The 22,555-nt window shown below is 39.9% G+C and overlaps 1 protein-coding gene across 1 annotated transcript; it reads left to right on the top strand.

Moving 5' to 3' along the window:
- Positions 1-10,124: 10,124 nt before the first annotated feature.
- On the top strand, positions 10,125-10,961 carry LOC142173407 (uncharacterized). Its single transcript, XM_075238991.1, has one exon. The coding sequence runs from the start codon at positions 10,125-10,127 to the stop codon at positions 10,959-10,961; it is 837 nt and encodes a 278-aa protein (XP_075095092.1).
- The last annotated feature ends 11,594 nt before the right edge of the window (positions 10,962-22,555 follow it).

Genomic DNA, 22,555 nt, shown 5'->3' with positions numbered 1-22,555 from the left:
GCCACACTATTCTCTGCATTCTGTTGTTCTGAAGTCGAGGTTGTTGTTCAATAATCCTAACTAGCACAGACATGAAAGCTCATTGTTTAACCCTTCATCATTTAGCTGAAGCGTGTGAGGTTTGAGTGTCTTAATGCTTTCCATCTTTATATCAGTGTTTGTTAACTTTAAGAGCAACTTCTGAGTTATTATTATGACAGTATTATGTTCATATCTAATTGTTCGATGCATCTGTATGAAACAATCTTATTAAGGTGAACTCTTATGAACATCAGTAACCCCTCTGCATATATTTTGTTATTATCAAGTTGTCTTTCATAAAACAGGACATAGTCATTTTGTTATGGTTGAATGATAACTGTTTTCAAGCTGAGCATAACTGTCTCATATTTAGATGGTAATCTTAGTCTGTATACCTGAGTTAAACCTGTTTGGCACAATATTTTCCTTGTCTATAACACCCTTTATGACATTGCTGACTTGGCTTTATAATAGGTGAAGCTCACCCTGTCTGTGTAAGATCATAACCTCATGTGAAGTATATATGTATAATTGAATCAAATGTTGCATGTACCTATTTTGTCTTCATGATCTCATTATTTAGAAATTGCACTTGGTCCTCTCTTTCCCTGCTAATCTGAGTTGAATCTGATCTGTAAATCCTAAGAGAACTTCCTATTGCTGCTGCTTGGGCATAATGGTTTACCTGAGGTTAATATTATTAGAAAAATGTGATTCTGCCCTCAATTCCAAAATGAAGTAAGACTAATAACATGTGATCCTATTAAGCATTTTTTAGGAATCCCATGTTTGAATCTGTAACCTACTGTCATACTAAGAGTCATTATTATGTTCTGGTGTCTTTAATAACACATGTAGAAGTTGCTAATTATGATTATTTGTCTGAATCCCTAATGATTGCTTTCAAATGTTCCAAGTAGCATTGTTAATATATTCATGTGCTAGTGGCAAGACCTGAGCTAACCAATCTGTGGTTTGTCTGCTAGGACAGGAGTATCTGTATTTCTGGGTTCCTGCATATCTGAATTGTGTGCTTTTTATCTATCCTAAAATTGATCCCAAGTGTTTAGGTCTTTTAGAAGTAACATTATAGTGTTCCTACTTCTATGTGTGTTGGAATCTAACCTTCAAACTTGTTTAATATGTGTTTATTCATTTAGTAACGAAAACAAAGTTATAAAATGAAATTGTTCTCGTGTCCTTATGTTATTCTGTCAAGGAGAAGTATACTTCTTTGTTAGGTTGTATTATGGTATTTGGTTTACATTGAAAGAGCCTCATTGACACTTAAACCCATGGGGGAAAATGAGTAGTTAGTGGTTAGAGGTATTTGGGAGTAGAGTTTAACACTAGGTTGGGCTGCTCTCCCCGGCACAAGCATTGCCCTAGGCCTTGAGACCCTTGGGAATTTTGAACCGTTGGGGGATTCATAGGGGACACCGACCTTGAGTGGAACTCCCTCCTTAGCCCTTGATTCAATGACACTTGTTATTCTCTTTAGGTTTAGTGTTTAATGACAACGAAAGGTTTTAAGTGTAAAGTATTTGCCATATATAACCACCACATTAGTATAAGTTCTCATGGTATTTGAGCATTGATAGTTTGTAATATTTTTCTCCAATTATTTACCTATGTGTTTCATGCATGGTTGAATATACAGAATATGTATCTAATGACCTTCTCTTTTCTTTACATGTACATTTATTTGGGCCTGCTGAGTTCATGAGGAACTCAGGCTCAAGTCCAGCATTGTCGTATTTTCTAGAAATTCGAAGTCAGCTGTAGCCGTCCCTATTACTGTTGGTCCTGCCTCTTTGATACCCAAATACCAGAGTCCAATATCCTCCTTTAACTCCTTTATTATTCACGGCTTCATTGCCTTAGTTTTACTGCCTTGTCGCAGTTTGCTGCATTCTTGTTGTTATTTTTATCTCACATGTACACAACAATTAACTTTTTCTTAAAGGATTTTGAAGCCCAAAAGCTTAGTAGGAGACAACATCTCCACTTTCAAAAAGGGAATAAATCAGATTAGAAACACAAGTTTTACCTTACAAAAGGAATCAAATTATTTCGAAAAAATGAAGTGTTGTCGCCCCGAAGGTCTTTTCAAAAATGGTTTTTCTTCAAGTCTGAAAATCAAGGTACATCTTAAGCTTACTCCTATAGTACCTTCATCTTATTAGAACAATATGCTCCTCCATGTTTTAGGAATAAGTGTTTTAATTTAGTTATCCTTTTCACATACTTTCTTCCTATATCTCTTTCAAAATCTCTTTTCAAGTATATATGCACTAACATTATTGTTCTCTATAAAACTCATACCCTTTTAAACTACACCCTCCCTTTGTATGAATTATGTCCTAATATACGGTAAGCCATATCTTTAGAATGCTAGTTAAGGCATAGTATAAATAACTGATTCCAAATCTAGTCTAAGTCCTATGGAGCTACTTCAGGTAGATTTTAAGGGGTGCCTAACACCTTCCCCTTAGAGGAACAAGAACCCTTAGCCATAATCTCACCGGTTAGAAGACTATTAAAGAATACAACCTTTGTAATTTAATAGGTACCCTAGTATACCATTAAATATTAGGTGGCAGCTCTTTTTTATCAACAACAGAGAAACCACAAGTTGAATCTTGTTTTGACTAGTGCAAAATAGGGTGCAACAACATGGCGACTCTGCTAGGGAATTTCACACTTAGGTTCTGACCTTAGCAGACTTAGACTAAATTTGGCATTTAGATTTATTCATACATTGCTTTAATTGTAGATAAAATTGCAATTACGTGCTTACCTACTTTATTTGCTCTTTATGATTATTGTCCTACTTATTTTTGCTTCACTTTTTTTTACTTCTTTATATAAAATGTCATCACATTTCTTCCTATCGAGTCTTGGCAGTACACTATCACACACAATGGCACGCGAGGGTTGTCTTTTACACCCCTCCGAACCTTCTTTTCAAAACTCTCTAGTTTCATAGAATGGCTTTGTCAGGTCATCTGACATAACTTCTCGTAGCCTTCAGTCCAACTCAAAAGTAGGAAATACTCTACTCTAGCAAAATAGGTCATACCGCATACAGCTTAGGTGAGTCGGCCCTTGGCATCGACACACGATTAGGAAATACACCCTAATGTCAATGGGTCATGCACCCAGCGACATGACTTATGTGGAAAGACAAACAAACCTGACAAGACACTTAAAGATCTGAATCAAACACTTACCAAACACCTTTCTTTTACCCACCTCAGAAAATTGAAATCAACCAAAACATCCCTGAGACTAACATGGTGATGGGAGCGCCACACAAGTTGAAGCAGTGGTGGAAGAATATTTTTCGAGAACACGAAGATGAGATTTGGACGCACCTGGGGGCACTACCCACTTTGCTAAGCATCCGAGAAGATAGGGTGCTCACTCGTATGTTGATAGGATTTTGGGATCCGATTAAGGTGGTGTTCAAGTTTGCCGACTGTGAGTTAGTACCGACTTTGGAAGAAGTCACTAGTTTCACGGAGCTTCCGTTCAACGGAAGGACACCAGTACTGGAATTTAATATGTCCGGTTACTGGTTCTTGGATGCTTTAGGCTTGGCCAATAGTCAAGGTTTGAGAAATATCGAGGATGGATGGGTGAGACTCGACCAGCTATTTGACAGATTTGGACATCGGAAAAGTTATGAGTGGTATTCGGGAGAGTTTCAATGTGACCAAGAAATGTGGGATAGTCTCAGGCCTATCATATTCTCATTAGAATTGTTAGGATTACTGTTATTCCCTCAGAGAAGGGGTCGAATAAACATCAACTTATTACCTGTGGTTCTGGCGACCTTCCATGGCAACCTTCAAGCTACTTTGGTGCCGATGGTTCTAGCTGAAATGCTGAGGGCTTTGTCCGCATGTGCATGAGGGTATGATTTCTTTAAGGATTGTAACTTGCTTCTTTTAATTTGGGCTACCGAACATTTATTCCAGCGAGAGGCCACCATTGACTACTTTGTGGGTGTCAGCAACATAATCCGCAGCCATAATGAGAGGATGAGACATTGGGTCTCCCCACATGGGCAAGAAGAGTGGAGAGAAATGCTGACCAATATGTGAGTAGAATGGATCAACTGGAAGTTATCATGGTTAGGTAGAAGAGCAATCTTAAGGACTCCTCAGAAATACTTCATTGAGCTGATCAAACCTGAGGGCATTCAATTATACTCACCCTTGCGGGTCCTCAGACAGTTCGGGATGATCCAGGATGTGCCTCTATGGACAAGGATAGTGTTGTATGAGGATGAGTACAACGGACAGATCCCGATCCCTAGGATAAGAAGGCCCGAAGGAAGATCCAGAGGAAGAACCAGAAGAAAAGGAGGCGATGGGGAACGACTCAGAAGATGGTTATTAGAGTTGGTTGATCCCCCTTGCCCCCTTTCCCACTTTGTACCCTATCCCCAGTTTTCTTTTACTTTCCTAAAGGGCAAGTTGTCCAAGCCCATGCAGTTCTATGAAATAGTGATGTAATATTTGTTCTCACTTAACTCAGTCCAAATTATTAATGAAAAAAAACATGCTTCAGATCTAAACGTATCAAGTCTAAATGTTTGTCAAACATCTTCGATTTAGGCCTACCTCTGGCAATGAGAGGTCCCCCCGATTTCTAAGAAATGTGCTAGCCTTAATGCGTGAATTAATTGCTCTGTGTGACTTTCTGATTGTATAAATGAAGAAACTGACTCCTGTTTCTTTTTCTTTTTCTTTCTTCTTTTTGTTTCTTTTGCTTTATTATTACCTCCCGAAAGAAAAAGAAAGTTGGTTTCTGTCGACCCGACACTGATGGAACCACCGTAAAATCTAAGATCAAAGGGAAAGATGTCAGCTGCAGAAAATCTGACTGAACATGCTCTGGTCATAGCCGACAGCCCGGGGCGATCGGGGGAGAAGGACGATACCAGGAAAGATGAACACGTGGCCAGGGTAGCCCAGGAAATGGAGTCCCTAAGGGAGGAAATACAACATATCAAGGAACTAGCGCATCTGGTCATGACAATGCTTCCTCAACCATCTTGTTTTCCTTCTTTGGATTCAATTCCTGACCACTTTCCTTCCACATCATGCCAAAAAAACAACACCCCAACTTCAGTTCCTACCACTCAGGTCATACCCTCCAGTAACCCCCGCAAACCCACCAAATCCCCCTATCCACATTCCCTACGAGCCATAGTATGTTTAGAAACCACAAACTCGCCCATCACTACCAATGCAACCCACACCCCTCCTCGTGATAGAGTCACTTTTACCACTAACCAACACATACCTGTGGCACATACCGCCGCCCCCATGAGCGATATGTTCACCCTGTATATTCCATTTCCGAACCTACCTTTACAGTGCCTGTCACGGTCAGGGTACCTTATGAGATTGACCAATATGCCGAGATGGAGAAGGAAGCCAGGCGTAATGAAGAAGAGTCAGTATGTGAGTAGCTGCAAAGCTTGAGAAAACAAATGAAGAACCTCCAAGTTGCCCGAGGAATTGAAAGTTTGGACTACGAGGATCTATGTATCCATTCGGATGCAGACATGCCAGCAGGGTATAAGCCTCCAAAGTTTGATATCTTTGACGGGACGGGTGATCCCCACGCGCATTTGAGGGCATATTGCTACAAGTTAGTCGGAGTGGGAGGAATAAGAAGCTAAGGATGAAGTTATTTATAAGGATCCTGATGGGAGAAGCACTCACCTGGTATACCTGACAGGATCCGCAAAATTGGAGAACTTGGTAAGATATGGCAGAGGACTTCATGAATCGCTTTCGATTCAACACAGAATCCACTCTCGATAGGTTCGCACTGGTGAACCTGCAGAAAAAACCATCCAAGTCATTCCAAGAATATACATGTCGGTACAGGTCAGAGGCCGCGAGGGCGCAACCTCCGTTGGACGATAGTGAATTAACCAAGTATTTCATTAGATCCCAAGAGAGGATATACTTCAAAAAAATGATGGGTATGATGGTGTAGAAATTCCCCGAGCTTGTCAAGATGGGAGATTTCTTAGAAGAGGGCATAAAATCCGGTAAAATACAATCCATGGCAGCACTGCAAGCGGCCAGCAAGGCCATCCAATCGGGGTCAATAGGTAGCGGGAAGAAGAAGAAAAAGGAAATCTCAGCAGTCGTCCCTTACTATCAACCCAACCCACTTCACACAAACACTTCCTACTCCCCAAACAATCATTCACCACCACCCACTTACGCTCCACTCTATAACACCCAACCATATTACCACCCTCAACCGCAATACAACCCTCCTCGAGCCAACAACAATCCGAACCCACAACGACCATATGCTCCTGTCCAAACCACTACTCACCAAAACCGCCCCGCTTATGCACCATGTCATCATCCCAACATTAAAGAGAGGGGTCCTAGAAATTATACCCCGATTGCTGAGCCTATGGCCCAAATGTTTGAGAGATTGAGATGAGTGGGATTGAAACATCCAGTGGAAGGAAGGGTTCCTGAGTATCCCTCCAAGTATTTTGATGTAACTAAAATATGCGTGCACCATTATGACGTGCCTGGGCATGATAATGAAGATTGTTTTAAGCTAAAAAATAAGATTGAAACACTGATCAAGAGCGGAGCAATTCAATGCACTCCGGTGCCGCCCAATGTGAATCGCAATTCCCTACCGAATCACTGAAATCAGGGGGTCAACATGATCACGTTGGATGAAGAATATGACCTAAAAGGAATGATTGTCACAGTAGGAAATGCAGAGGCTGCCAGGATCCCTCCCCAAAGGGCTCCAATGATTCCAGTACAAGTGAGTCCTATAGTGACAGTTCAGACTTATTAGAGACAACATGTCAATGCTACAGAAGATAAAGAAAGTCGGGAATACAAAACCGTCCCATAGACGTACTAGCAGAAGGGGAGGGCCAAAATGATAGACTATGCCGTAGCTCATGGTATGACTAGGTCTGGGAGATGCTACGCCCCTGAAGATGCCAATCGAGGGAACTTGGGAAGATAGCAAATTCAAATAAGGAACATAACAGACCCAGAAGCCACCGAGTTTTGGAAAAGAATGTCGATCAAAGAGTACTCCATGGTGGAGCAGCTGAAGAAAAATCCAGCACAGATATCAATCATGGACTTGATAATGAGCTCTAACAGTCATAAGGATGCCCCGTTGAAAGTACTAAGTGGGGTAAGTATACCAAGCAACACCACCATTGAGGCGCTGGCCGCGATAATTAGGAAAATGGTCGATGCAAATATGATCACTTTCAAGTTTCCTGTCGAAGGCGCAAGTCACTACAAAGCTCTTCATATCACTATCAACTGTGGGGACAAAGTGGTGTCCCAAGTGTTGGTCGACGAAGGGTCATGAGTTAATATTTGTCCGCTCTCTATCTTATATGAGTTAGGAATTCATTTGAGGGAAGTCAAGGAAAGCCACGTGAGGGTAAGGGCCTTTTACGGTTCGCAAAAGGATGTCATCGGAGAAATTTATTTGGCCTTGCAGATCGGGCCGGTCGAATTTCCCATATTGTTTCAAGTAATGGATATCTCTTCTTCCTACAACTTGCTGCTAGGAAGGCCCTGGATACACCTGGAAGGTGCCGTACCATCCACTTTACACCGAGTGCATAAAATTTGAGTGGGGATGTTAGAAGATCGTGGTCTATGGGGAATGAGGCCAGTCCGCTTATTTTGAGCACGTTGTCCCATTTATTGAAGGGCTAGACGGAGTTGCTTTCCATGTAGTGGAAATCATAATGACCACCGAAATAGAAGAGACTGAACAAACTTGGGAATGCAGTTACCTTACGGATCCAAAATGGCTATGAGGGAGATGATGAAATATGGATACGGATAAGGAATAGGGTTGGAAGCCAGGTCGGATGGGATCACAGAGCCAGTTGAACCTAATGGGAAAAAATGAAGGGCCAACATAGGGTATCAACCTCTAATGGATAAAGCTCATACCATTAGCTTCAAGAAAAAGGTTTTTGTGCCAGAGCATGTTCCAAGTCTGGGTCGAAGTTCAGTGTCAGAAGATGATATCATCGACAGGATGGGAAAGTTGTTCGTGAATATGATTGAAGAATACTGTGAAGGGACTAACATCAAGTCACCGACTATCAGGGATGCCGAACCAGGGGAAGAGCTGCGGAATTGGACTGCCAATCCATCTTTGGTTTGCCGGGAGTTTTGGTAGTATGGAACTGTAAAAGTTTTCTTTTGAAAGCACACGGTCAATGGAGGCCTACACCGTGTCTGTACCTATTTGTCATTTGCCTCTTTTGAATGCTTAAGACATTCCTCCTTTGATGAAATAAAAAGAATCATTTTCTCAAACATTGCAACTTTATTTACCACTTAATTTATACATAGCTTTTCTTTTCAGTAATCAAAATGCTAAAAACCCGCGTTCCACGATTGTGACGTGTAACGAAATTGCCGAGCGTAATGACCTAGATTACGAGGTGTATGACGAGAGTATGATGCCAGACTATCTCCCACAGGAGATCGAACAACTGGAGAGTCAGAAAAAGCCCAGCCTCGAAGAAACGGAAGTGGTAAATCTTGGAAGTGAAGAAGACGTGAAAGAAACCAGAATCATCATTCATCTAGAAGCCGAGCAGAAGGAAAACCTGGTTGAGCTCCTCCGACATTACATCAATGTGTTCTCATGGTCATATGACGCCATGTCGAGATTAAGCACTAATATTGTCTCGCATCGACTACCCACCAATCCTACAAACCCAAAAAGTTCAAACCTGATTTAAGTCTGAGAATAAAGGAAGAAGTAACCAAGTAGATAGAGGCGAATGTGGTAAGGGTCACCAATTATCCCAGCTGGTTGACAAATATCGTCCAAGTACCCAAGAAATACAGAAAGTTCAGAATATGCGTGGATTACCGAGATCTCAACAAAGCTAGTCCAAAGGATGATTTCCCTTGCCAAATATCCATATCCTCATAAACAACTACGCGAAGTATGAACTGCAGTCGTTTGTGGATTGTTTTGTGGGTATGACCAAATCTTGATGCACGAGGAAGATGCCGAGAAGACATCTGTCACCACACCTTGGGGAGTTTACTACTATAGAGTCATGTCGTTCGGTCTCAAGAACGCCGAAGCCACCTATATGAGGGCCATGGCAACCCTTTTTCATGACATGATTCATAAGGAGATTGAAGTGTACGTGGATGACGTCATCATAAAGTCTCGAAAGAGTTTAGAGCACTTGGACGATTTGAGAAAATTTTTTGAGCGCCTGCGAAGGTATAATTTGATGTTGAATCCGACAAAATGCACATTCGGAGTCCGTGCTGGAAAACTGTTGGGCTTCATTGTAAGCATGAAGGGGATAGAATAGGACCCATCAAAAATCAAGGCTATTTAGGAATTGCCACCATCGAAGAGCAAGAAAGATGAAATGAGTTTCCTGGGTAGATTAAACTACATTAGTCACTTCATAGCCCAGTCCACGGTAATCTGTGTGCCCATTTTCAAAGTACTAAAAAAGGATGCTGCACAAAATGCACAAAAAAGCCTTCGATAGAATCCAAGAATATATGTCAAATCCACCAGTACTGGTTCCCCCTGAGCCCGGGAAGCCATTATTACTATACTTGTTAGTCTTGGATAACGCCTTCGGCTGTGTGTTGGGATAACATGACGAAACTGGGAGAAAGGAGCAGGTCAGCTACTACTTAAGTAAGAAGTTCACGTCATGCGAGGACAAGTATACTGTGATGAAATGCACTTGTTGCACTCTGATTTGGATTGCCTAGAAACTAAGGCATTATATGTCAGCATACACTACGCATCTAATTTCTCGGCTCGACCAACTCAAGTACATCTTCCAGAAGCCGATGCCCACCGGAAAGCTAGCTAAATGGCAAATTCTCCTCAGCGAATTTGACATTGTATAAATAACTCAAAAGGCTATCAAAGGGCAAGCTTTAGCTGACCTCGTAGATAATCCGGTGGATGAGGATTACGAGCCACTTACTATGTATTTTCCCGATGAAGAAGTATTATTTGCTGGAGAAGATATTGCAGAATCGTACCCTGGATAAAGAATGTTTTTCAATGGAGAAGCAAACATCAAAGGAGTCAGAATTGGGGCAGTCCTGATTTTAGAATATGGACAGCATTATCCAGCATCGGCAAAGATAAGATTCCCTTGTTCTAATAACATGGCTGAATACGAAGCATGCATCCTTGGGATCAGAATGGCAGTCGACATGAACGTCAAAGAACTTTTGGTCATAGGAGATTCTGATCTATTGATCCACCAAGACCAAGGGGAATGGTCCACCAAGAATGTCAAGATACTTCCGTATCTACATTGTGTGAAGGAACTATGCAAGAAGTTCATGAAGATTGAGTTCAAGCACGTCCCCAGGATTCAGAATGAGTTCGCTGACGCCCTTGCAACTCTATCATCTACGAATCAGCATCTAGACAAGAACTACATCAACCCTATCGAGTTAGAGATCATGGATCAACATGCCTATTACTTCCATGTAGATAAAGAACCAGATGGTAAACCATGGTATCAAGATATCAGGAAATTCCTTACAACCAGAGGGTACTCGGAAAATGCTACTAATGGTCAAAAGCGAGCCCTCAGGAGGTTGGAAAACCACTTTTTCCTCAACATGGAAATCTTGTATAGGAGGACCCCAGATTTAGGTTCGTTGAGATGTGTAGACGCTGCTGAGGCAACCAGGTTATTGGAAGAAATACATGCAGGAACGTACGAACCCCAGATGAATGGGTTCACATTAGCCAAGAAGATCTTGAGAGCTGGATACTTTTGGATGACTATGGAAAGCAATAGTATCCGCTATGTGCAGAAGTGTCACCAGTGCCAGATTCACGGGGATTTCATCCGGGTTCTGCCGAATGAGTAAAACGTAATGGATTCACCCTGGTCATTCGTCGCTTGGGGCATGGACGTGATTAGACCTATAGATCATGTCGCATCAAACAGGCATAGTTTCATCCTGGTAGTTATCGACTATTTCACTAAATGGGTCAAAACATCTACTTACAAGGCCATCGCAAAGAAGGTAGTGGCAGATTTCATTCGGAACAACATAGTCTACAGATTTGGAATACCGGAGTCTATCATTACTGAAAATGGTGCTAACCTCAACAACGACCTCATGAGAGAAATATGCGAGAGGTTCATAATCGTCCATCGCAATTCCACGACCTATAGACCATAAATGAATTGGGCAATCAAGGCCGCCAACAAGAATATCAAGAGGATTTTACGAAAGATAGTGGACAATCACAGGCAATGGAACGAGAAACTATATTTCACCTTACTGGATTATCGGACCACCATGAGAACATCCACTGTGGCAACGCCATACATGTTAGTATATGGCACTAAATTTGTGATACCCGCAGAGGTCGAAATATCATCTTTAAGGGTCATCCAAGAGGTAAAATTGGACGACACAGAGTGAATACAGGTCAGACAGGAGCAACTCATGCTCATCGACGAGAAGAGAATGGATGCAGTATGCCATGGTCAACTATATTAGAACAGGATGGCCAGTGCATTTAACAAGGGAGTGAAGCCTCGCCAGTTCACACTGGGGCAATTAGTCCTGAAGAAAATCTTTCCCCACCAAGAGGAAGCCAAAGGAAAGTTCGCACCAAACTGGAAAAGTCCTTACGTAGTTCACCGAGCACTATCAGGCGGAGCTGTAATCTTGGCAGAAATGGATGGAAGAACTAACACGAAGCCCATCATCTCAAACACAATCAAGAGATACTATGTTTGAAGACAAATAGAGTTAGGTTTTTGCTGTAACAGAACTACGTTCAACCTGACTTTCCATGGAGGGATACGTAGGCAACCCACGTAGGGTTCGGTTCCTCTCCCCCCCTTTCTCTTTTGTAATAGAAAAACCAACTATCACTTTTGTATGTTGCTCGGGAACTACGCCGACTTGATTTCACTAGAAAGGAATACGTAGGCAATCCTCATCGGATTCAATCATCTTTTGTAATTGAACTACGTCCTGACCTGATTCCATTTGGATACGTAGGAAGTCTGAGTCAGACTCGGCCATTTCATTCTTAATCTCATCATTTTTGCATCAGTTGTAATCGTACTACGTCTTGACCCGATTCCATTTTGGATACATAAGTTGCCTGAGTCAGGCTCGGTCATCTTCTTCACATTTTATTATAATCCACGAACTAAATTCAGACCTGATTCCATTTTGGATACGTAGGCAACCTGAAAGGGTTCGGTCATAACCTTAGGAAAATCTTTGTAATGCATTAGTTGGAATTAAGGACGCAGTCGTAACGGCAAGTAGCCGCGTTGTCAGAAGCATCATGGAAGATCGACATCAACAGGACGAAGTTTTCAAGAAGATACGCTTACGTGTGGAGAACCTTTTGTAATATGGCACAATTCGGAACGACAACATTTGCCTTAAAAATAAAGTATTTTCAAAATGTTTTCTAAAATATAGTAAGTTGTTCCATCTACCGAACTTCGCGGTGCAACCATATCAAAGGCCGGGGCAAACCAATATTGTGGTCGACACAAACCAACTTCCCCGCCCCCACTAAGAATTTTTCTTTGAGTGTAGGGTCAACAAGGAGCAGGATGACCACACTGGGGAAAATGACGGATCTGCCACTTGCCTAAGATTATCTCTCTTTCTCATTTACTTGAATATTTCTGGCACAGCTAAGGCTAATTTTTGAATCCTTTGCAGGTACCTCGGAGCCAGACTGTTGATACAGGAATACCTGTACATAGCAAACCGTCTGCTCAAATAATTGGAGCACCTTGTACAAACAAGCCATCGGCTTTGCCAATTGAAGCTATGTATATAGCAAACCGTCAGCTCAATCGATCGGAGCGCCTTGTACAAATTGAGCGTCGGCTTCGCCAATTGGAGCCTTGTATAAATAGCAAACTGTTCATCTCGCCAACAGAACAATCTGCATCGCTGGTCTGTTGCATCAGAAGCCATAATAGACAGTCGCAAACCTTGTCACCGACGTTCTGCCAATCGATGGCTGCAGCTTAGCTTCGTAGTCAAGAGTATCTCTTGGGCATGCTTTTATTTCCTTTGCTATTACTTTGAATGTTTTGACATTTTTCTCATGCAACTTCAGGTATGATTACGGTTTTAAGCAATCACTCCCAAGAGGAGATTATTTCATATTCCAGTGCAAAGCTCTCCCAACAAGCGGAGACGCACTCTACAAATTAAGCTCTCCCAACAAGCGGAGACGCACTCTACAAATCAAGCTCTCCCAACAAGTCGAGACAATTCTCAAATGCTCCGACGGCTGCGGAACGGTACACAGCCCAGTTAACAAATCGAGTCAATATCAAGTATCCCACCATCCCGATCCCAAATAACCGCTCACCATTAGCCATGCATCATCATTCCTACATCATCCACATCGCATCTTAATATATTCTGCATTGCAATATATGGGTATGCATGCATTTCATTTGTTTTGTAGGAACAAACACCGCATAATGGAACTTTTCTAAGCAGCAGACCAAACTACAACGCTATAAGGGACAACAAACCCATTAGCGGGCCAAGGATCCAAGTTCAGGCACAAAATGACCAGTGAAACTCAAACTTTTCAAATCCTTCTAATCAAGCTGCAAAATTCAAGCTATAATCCTCCTTCTCACCGTATCGTCATAATACGATACTGGGGCAGTTCCTTCGAGTATTTCTTCCTTAAACAATCTTCACTCCAGAGCTACATGAGGCCTGATCCTCGTTAAGCTCGAGGTATGTAAGCAATTCAAAGCCAGAATTCGGCCTTAATTCTCCAAAATCCTCCCAGAATCTTCCTTAACTCCCAATCCTGCAATTCATAATCTCCGTGACATTCTTGTAATGCATGCCTAAAAGTCGAGACAAAATTAGCTTTGGTTCAATTTCTTTGCCCGAAAACGTTTTCATAGTCTCCGGTCAAAGAGGGGCAGCTGTTGACGGCCAATTTTGACCCTCCCTTTTAAAATTAATTTATTTATACTTAATAATATACAATAAATAATTTGAAAGTATTTTCTATTGATAAATGCCTAATTAATTAAGTATTAGCTTTGAAACTAATCACTTAGTATTAGTATTATGTAATTACCAATATATTTGTCATTTTAAGATTATTAAAATAACTCTTATATACATCACATATGCCTTATAATTAATTTAATGAATGACTCCTTAATTTCTAGTTTATTAGACTACTATGTTAATAATTTGAAATTAATGATAAAAATGAAGTATTTATAAACAATTAATTATAATAGTTAGTAATGTATATAATAATTATGATTTTAGTGTATTTTATTGAAAATTATTAAGTTTATTTAATTTAATTATAAAAGGAATCAAAAGAGGCTAAGGTCTATAATTGCAATTCTCTATTAAAGATCAAGTGGCTAATCTTTTAAATCGTCTCCAGCCCAACACCCAAGCCCAATCAGGAAATACCCAGTCCAAACAATCTCTCCCTTTAAACTTTGGCAATCTATGCCATCACGATTGAGCCAATCACAGTATACCATGTCGCCTTTCTCATCCCCTCACAAAAGAGACACAACTGATCCGAGCCGTCCATCCCACAGATCAACGACTCTCAATTTGTCTCCATTTCCTTTTTAATTTTAATAGCCCCAGCAAGCATAATCTTGGACGTTGAAACCAAGGGATCTAATGCCCCTCAAATTTCGTCCATAAAAAATGTTTAATCTCAAATTTCAGGACTGTTGATCTCAGATATCAATGACCCAGATTCGATCTCCTAAGTTTAACCTAGAGGCACCCCTCCCCCCCAATCTCTCAAACCCTAGAATCATTTACTATTGACTCTGCCGCCTCACTTTCCTTTTCCTCTCTAAACTCTCTCGACCTGGCATGAAGAAATCAACCACAGACCTTGCACAAATTTGTGCAAGGTCACAAATCTTGACCCAGAATCATTCTGTATGCTTTCATATTCGTGATTCTCGTTGTCGCTTTCCTGTTTCATCCTAGAGATTCAAAATCTCGAGTTTTTAGACCCAAACACAAAGATGAAAACTCAAGTCCTCAGATTTCCTTTTGTTACGACCAAATTAGAGCATGCATGAGCTCCTCATGATGATTATTCTGAACCAGAGGTCAAATGCAATCGTGGACCTCCAGTCTTTATCCGATGGATTCTTCACTTGTAACGGCTGCCATGCACTCAAGCAACAGTCTCATTTATTTTTCTCTCGGATTCACTCTGATTTCACTCTGATTTTACCCTCTATGCTATCATCATCGGCTCATCGTCATCTTTCACTATTTTTTTGAATCTTGTTGAACCCTAGGGGCATTGAATGCCACTATAAAAGGAGCCTTCAATGCTCCCACCTAACACCAGACCTAACACGAACACAAAAGTTACACTACAATTTCGTAAAAGATAGGCTTTTTTTTACTAATTTCTGGTTTTCTCTTTTCATTTCTAAGTGCTTTCACAGTTCAAGCTTGAAGCTTAGGGTCTTAGGCAATTAGAAAGAATCCTCATTTGGTATGCTGCCCTAGAGAAGGTCAGTACACCTCCAACTCTTCTCTTTTGATTGTTTTATTCAAGTATCACAAACATGTTGTAGTCTTTTGTTAATTGTGTTCGCTTATGAGGTTTGACGTTATTTCTAGTTCATGATAATGTGTTGTTTATTTGTGGTCTTTCGTCATGTTTCTGAATATCTCTAATTGGTGTTGATTAGGTTGTTATGTGACCTTAATGACTTTCATTTCTGAATCCAAATAGTCTACATGATTAAGTTTCCTTGATATGCCTTAATAACTTCTCATGTTTACCTAGGCTTCGAATTTTCTTTTGATGATTCTGCTATGATCTCTACCTCTGCCATACTATTCTCTACATTCTGCTAGTCTGAAGTCGAGGTTATTGTTCAATAATCCTAACTAGTATAGACCTGAAAGATCATGCCTTCATCATTTAGTTGAAGCACGTAAGGTTTAAGTGTCTTAATGCTCTCCTTCTCTATATCAGTGTTTGTTAACTTTAAGAGAAGCTTCTGAGTTATTACTATGACAGTATTATGTTCATATCTAACTGTTGGTTGCATCTATATGAAACAGTCTTATTAAGGTAAACTCTTATGAACATCAGTAATCCCTCTGCATATATTCTGTTATTATCAAGTTGTCTTTCATAAAATAGGACATAGTCATTTTGTTATAGTTGAATGATAACTGTTTTCAAGATGAGCATAATTGTCTCATATTTAGATGATAATCTTAGTCTGTATACCTGAGTTAAACCTGTTTGGCACAATATTTCCCTTGTTTATAACCCCCTTTATGACGTTCCTGACTTGGCTTTATAATAAGTGAAACTCACCCTGTCTGTGTAAGATCATAACCTCATGTGAAGTATCTATGTGTAATTGATTCAAATGTTGCATGTACATATTTTGTCTTCATGGTCTCATTGTTTGGAAATTGCACTCAGTCCTCTCTTTCCCTGCTAATCTGAGTTGAATCTGATATGTAAATCCTAAGAGAACTTCCTACTGTGGTTGCTTGGGCATAATGGTTTACCTGAGGTTAATAGTATTATGAAAATGTGATTCTATCCTCAATCCCAAAATGAAGTAAGATTGATAATATGTGATCCTATTAAGCATTTTTTAGGAATCCCATGTTTGAATCTGTAACCTATAGTCATACTAAGAGTCCTGATTATGTTCTGGTGTCTTTAATAACACCTATAGAAGTTGCTAATTATGACTGTTTGTCTGAATCCTTGATGATTGTTTTCAAACGTTCCAAGTAGCATTGTTAATCTATGCATGTGCTAGTGGCAAGACATGAGCTAACCAATCTGTGGTTAGTCTGCTAGGACAGAGATATCTATATTTCTGGGTTACTATATATATGAACTATGTGCTCTTTATCTATCCTAAAAATGTGATCCCAAGTGTTTAGGTCCTTTAGTAGTAACATTATAGTGTTCCTACCTCTATGTGTGTTTGGAATCTGAGCTTCAGACTTGTTTGATATGTGTTTATTTAGTTAGCAGTGGAAATAAAGATATAAAATGAAATTGTTCTCGTGTCCTTATATTATTCTGTCAAGGGAGAAGTATACTTTTGTGTTAGGTTGTATTGTGGTATTTGTTTTACATTGAAAGAGCCTCAATTGCACTTAAACACATGGAAAAAAATGAGTCGTTAGTGGTTAGGTTTATTTGGGAGTAGAGTTTAACTCTAGTTGCTGCTCTCCCCGGCACAAGCATTGCCCTGGGCCTTGAGACCCTTGGGAACTTGGAACCGTCTGGGGATTCAAAGGGGCATCGACCTTGAGTGGAATTCCCTCCTTAGTCCTAGATTCATTGACACTTGTTATTCTCTTTAGGTTTAGTGTTTAATGAAAAAGAAAGGTTTTTAGTGTAAAGTATTTGTCATATATAACCACCACATTAATATAAGTTCTCATGGTATTGGAGCATTGATAGTTTGTTATTTTTTGCTCCAATCATTTAACTACGTGTTTCAGGCATGGTTGAATATACAGTATATGTATCTAATGACCTTCTCTTTTCTTTACATGTACATTTGTTTGGGCCTTCTGAGTTTTTGAGGAACTCAGGCCTAAGTCCATCATTGCTGGATTTTCTGGAAATTCGAAGTTAGTTGTAGTCATCCCTATTACTGCTGGGCTCGCCTCTTTGAGGCCCAAATACCAGAGTCTAATCTCCTCCTTTCACTCCTTTATTATTCACTGCTTCATTGCCATAGTTTTACTGCCTTGTCGCATTTTGTTGCCTTCTTGTTGTTATTTTTATCTCACATGTATACAACAATTATATATTGGATTGAATGATACTTTCTATCTTAAGTCATATAAAAACTTAGGCAAGCCTTAAATAACATAGGATTAAAAGAAGAATTAATTAGTAACTAATCTCCCGTTCGCTAATTATAAATTATTTATATCATAAAAAAATTATTTTCACTAACTTTTTCTTAAAGGATTTTGAAGCCCAAAAGCTTAGTAGGAGACAACAGCTCCACTTTCAAAAAGGGAAAATCAGATTAGAAACACAAGTTTTACCTTCAAAAGGGAATCAAATTATTTCGAAAAAATGAAGTGTTGTCGCCCCCAAGGGATTTTCAAAAATGATTTTTCTTCAAGTCTGAAAATCAAGGTACATCTTAAGCTTACTCCTATAGTACCTTCATCTTATTAGAACAATATGCACCTTCATGCTTTAGGAACAAGTGTTTTAATTTAGTTCTCCTTTTCACATACTTTCTTCCTATATCTCTTTCAAAAGCTTTTTTCAAGTATATATGCACTAACGTTATTGTCCTCTATAAAAATCATACCCTTTTAAACTATACCCTCCCTTTGTAAGAATTATGTCCTAATATACGGTAAGCCATATCTTTAGAACGCTAGTTAAGGCATAGTATAAATAACTGATTCCAAATCTAGTCTAAGTCCTATGGAGCTATCTCAGGTAGATTTTAAGGGTGCCTAACACCTTCCGCTTAGAAGAACAAGAACCCTTACCCATAATCTCACCGGTTAGGAGACTAATAAAGAATACGACCTTGGTACCCTAGTATCAACAACAGAGAAACCACAAGTTGAATCTTGTTTTGACTAGTGCAAAATAGGGTGCAACAGTGATGGCACCTAGTCTCTAAGACTAGGTAAGTCTAACAAACAAGAGAAATAGAGGAAATATTACTAAAACCTCAAATTAAACCATTACACTATTATAATAAAACTGAACATTACACTAGTCAACATTTTTCTAAAACCTGGTGGAACAGAATCATAAGCTCTACAAGAAAGTACTAATAGTCTCATAATACAATACTGTTTTGAAACAAGAAACTAGAATGTCTAAAACAGAAGGTAACTCTGAGGCCTGCGGACGTCGAGCGGGTATACCTTGTATTCTTTAAAAGCCGCTACTCAATCAATATCTAGCGTCTGACACGGGCAGGTTTACTTGGATCTGCAAAAGTATGAGTAAACCAAAACGGTACCCAGTAAGTATCAAGCCTAAACAAGGTAGAGTAGTGACGAGGCCAGGTCAAGCCACCTACTAGGACATAATAAACAGAACAAAAATATAATAACGAGGAGAAATGGAAAATAGAGAAATGAACAATAACGAAGCAATTTAATATCATAAACTAATGACAGAATGGTAAGCATAAGGTAACAAGAAGAAAGCAATTAATAAGAACCACAAATAGTCAAATGCGGACAAAACTAGTAAGACAAGGAAGAATAAAAGCAACAAAAATTTGTTCAACCAATAAATTTTATCAACCTGAAATGAGCAACAGGAATCACAACCGAGGTACCGCCTCGTATTCACATTTCTCAATATAATAACAATCTTTCCTTATACCGCCGCGTGAGCCTTACATTTAGATAGTTTTTGAAAATATTTTTTCCGAAATAGCCACACGCACTTTATCCCGCCTTATGTCGCCGCGTGGCTTCAAGTAATTCCCTTACTAGCAACACGTATATAAATCTCCACTTATGCCGCCGCATGGACATTAACCCCTATCCTTACACCGCCGCATGCGCATCAATATCACAATACAATGACAACTCTCACCACAAGTGCCCATATGCCACAACTGGCCAAAGAATCAATAATACCAATGTTTCCACAACAACAAGCCCATGGCTCAACCATAATATATACAAGAATCTCAACAATAACAAAATGAATGTGAATTGCTCAAGAAGAACGATATCTCAACAATTAAAATCATCACCTCAACGTGATAACAACTTTTACAACTTCAACACCAATAACTCAACAAGAAGATAATCCACCAATTAACAACTTCAAGTAAAATTAATCCAACAATTAAAGATATAACAAGACAATAAGGAAGGCAATAATTTCAACTAAGGCATTTAAGAGCAAAGTATCAAGTAAGAGGTAGAACAAGTGTTAACAAAGTCAAATAAAACATGTAAGGGTAGACTAACACGTGTTAGAGTAGATTAACAATAAGAATTATAACATGATATGACAATTCAGTTAAAGGCATGGAAAGAGTCTAAATAACCTAAACCGATAAAATACCACATATAACCCATGTACCTACTCATCACCTTGCAGACACGGCTCTCACATAACACAAATAGCACAATCAATTCCAAATTTTAAGGGGTAGTTCTCCCACACAAAGTTAGGCAAGATACTTACCTTAACTAGGACAACTCAACCCTCGGAAATAGCTTTTTCCCTAAAATTCACCTCCACACGGCTCAAATCTAACCAAAGTGACTTAATATCATCAACCAATACAAGGGAAAACAATTACAATAAATAAAGCTTTGATCTTTTTAAAATTCTCAAAAAGTCAACAAAAGTCAACCTCGGGCCCGCCCGGTGAAACTCGGGTCCACAAGTAGATTTCGTCAACGTATAACCCCACGAGTCCATATATGTGTTTAGTTTTCCAATCCGAGTCCAAATCGACTCTCAAAATTCAATTCTTCATTTTTCAAAAACTTGACAAAATTTCTCAAATTTTCACGTTGATTCACTTTGATGTTAAATCTGAGATATATTCATGAAATATAGTTGGAAATTGATTAGAATCACTCACCCAATTTTTGTATATGAAAATCCCCTCTCCAAATCGCCTCCTACTGAGTTTAGGATTCTAAAATGTGAGAAATGAGACTAAATCCCGACTTTCCAGCCCTTATGTCCAGTTGCAGCTGTCGCAATTGCGACATAATGCGAACCCTCGCAACTGCGAAGAAACTTGGCAAATGTGGCCACTGACAGCCTAAGAGGATGTCGCAAATGCGACATTGGCTTCGCATTTGCGAAGCCTTTCTTCATTGCAAATGCGACACTTTTGTCGATAAAGAGAACTACCCAATCCCGACACTATTAACAATTGCGACCCAGGTATCGCAATTACGACACCTGAGACCCCCTGCTAGGATCGCAATTGCTATGCTGGTTTTCGCAATTGCGACACCTGATGCATCAGCACACCAGCAATTCTATTTTTAATCCAAACCATTCTGCGACACGTCTGAAACTCATCTGAGCCCTTAGGGCTTCAAACCAAAAATCCACACAAGTCTAAAAATATTATACGAACTTGCTCGTGTGATCAAAACATAAAAATAATATCTAGAACTACGAAGCGGACACCAAAACGCATGAATTTCAAAGTAAACTTCAAGAACTTCTAGAATTGCAACTAAGCGTCTGAATCCTATCCAATCAACTTCAAATGATACCAAATTTTGCAGTCAAGTTCTAAATAGTCGGACCTATTCCAAGTCCCAAAATCCAATTCCGAACTCGATAGGCAAGAGTCAACCTACAGTCAAACTTCTAAACTTCTAATTTCCAATATTCGGTAAAACATCACAAATCAACATACGAACTTCCGAATTCGATTTTGGGCATACGCCCAAGTCCAAAATCATGATACGAAGCTATCAAAGCCATAAAAATACCATTCCGGGATCGTTTTCACAGAAGTTAAAGTTTGGTCAACATTTCTAACTTAAGCTTCTAAGTCAAGAACCAAAGGGTCTAAATCAACCCAAAATCTTCTCGGAACGAAACCAATCAACCCCGTAAGTCATAAAACCCAAATTACACATGTGTGAAGCATCAAAAGGGGAAACGGGGCGAAAATACACAAAACGACCAGTCGGGTCGTTACATTCTCCCCCTCTTAAAACAAACATTCATCCTCGAACGTGCATAAGGACATACCTGAAGTGACGAAAAGGTGAGGATAACAATTCCGGTCTCCCAGGTCGCCTCCTCCGCTGGATGACCCCTCCATTGAAGCTTCACTGAAGCAATGTTCTTTGATCTCAACTTCTGGACATGTTTGTCCAAAATAGCCATTGGCTCCTCAATATAAGTCAAGTCCTTTTACAATTGGACTAAACTGAAGTCTAAAACATTAGACAGATCACTATAATACTTCTGAAGCATAGAAACATAGAACACCGGATGAATTGTATATAAGTTAGGTGGAAATGCAAGCTTGTAGGCCACCTCCCCCACTCTCTCAAGGATCTTGAAAGGACCAATATACCTAGGGCTCGACTTTCCCTTCTTTCCAAACCTCATCACACCCTTCATGGATGAAACCCAGAGCAAAACCCTCTCTCTGACCATGAATGCAACATCACAAACTCTTCGATTGGCATAACTCTTTTGCCTAGACTGAGCTGAACGAATCCGATCCTGGATCAACTTGACATTCTCCAAGGCATCTCGAAACAAATCCATGCCCAACAATCTAGCCTCACCCGGCTCAAACCATCCAACTAGAGAGAAGCGTCGTCTCCCATACAGGGCCTCATAAGGAGCCATCTGAATACTGGATTGGTAGTTGTTGTTGTAGGCAAACTCTGCAAGTGGCAAGAACTGATTCCAAGAACCCCCGAAATCCATCACACAA

Source organism: Nicotiana tabacum, chromosome 19 (assembly GCF_000715075.1).
Source record: "Nicotiana tabacum cultivar K326 chromosome 19, ASM71507v2, whole genome shotgun sequence".
NCBI lineage: Eukaryota > Viridiplantae > Streptophyta > Magnoliopsida > Solanales > Solanaceae > Nicotiana > Nicotiana tabacum.
This window is presented reverse-complemented; position numbering and strand designations above follow the sequence as displayed.

Coding starts and splice junctions, on each gene's coding strand:
- LOC142173407 (XM_075238991.1), top strand. CDS start 10,125: ATGTTTTTCAATGGAGAAGCAAACATCAAAGGAGTCAGAATTGGGGCA.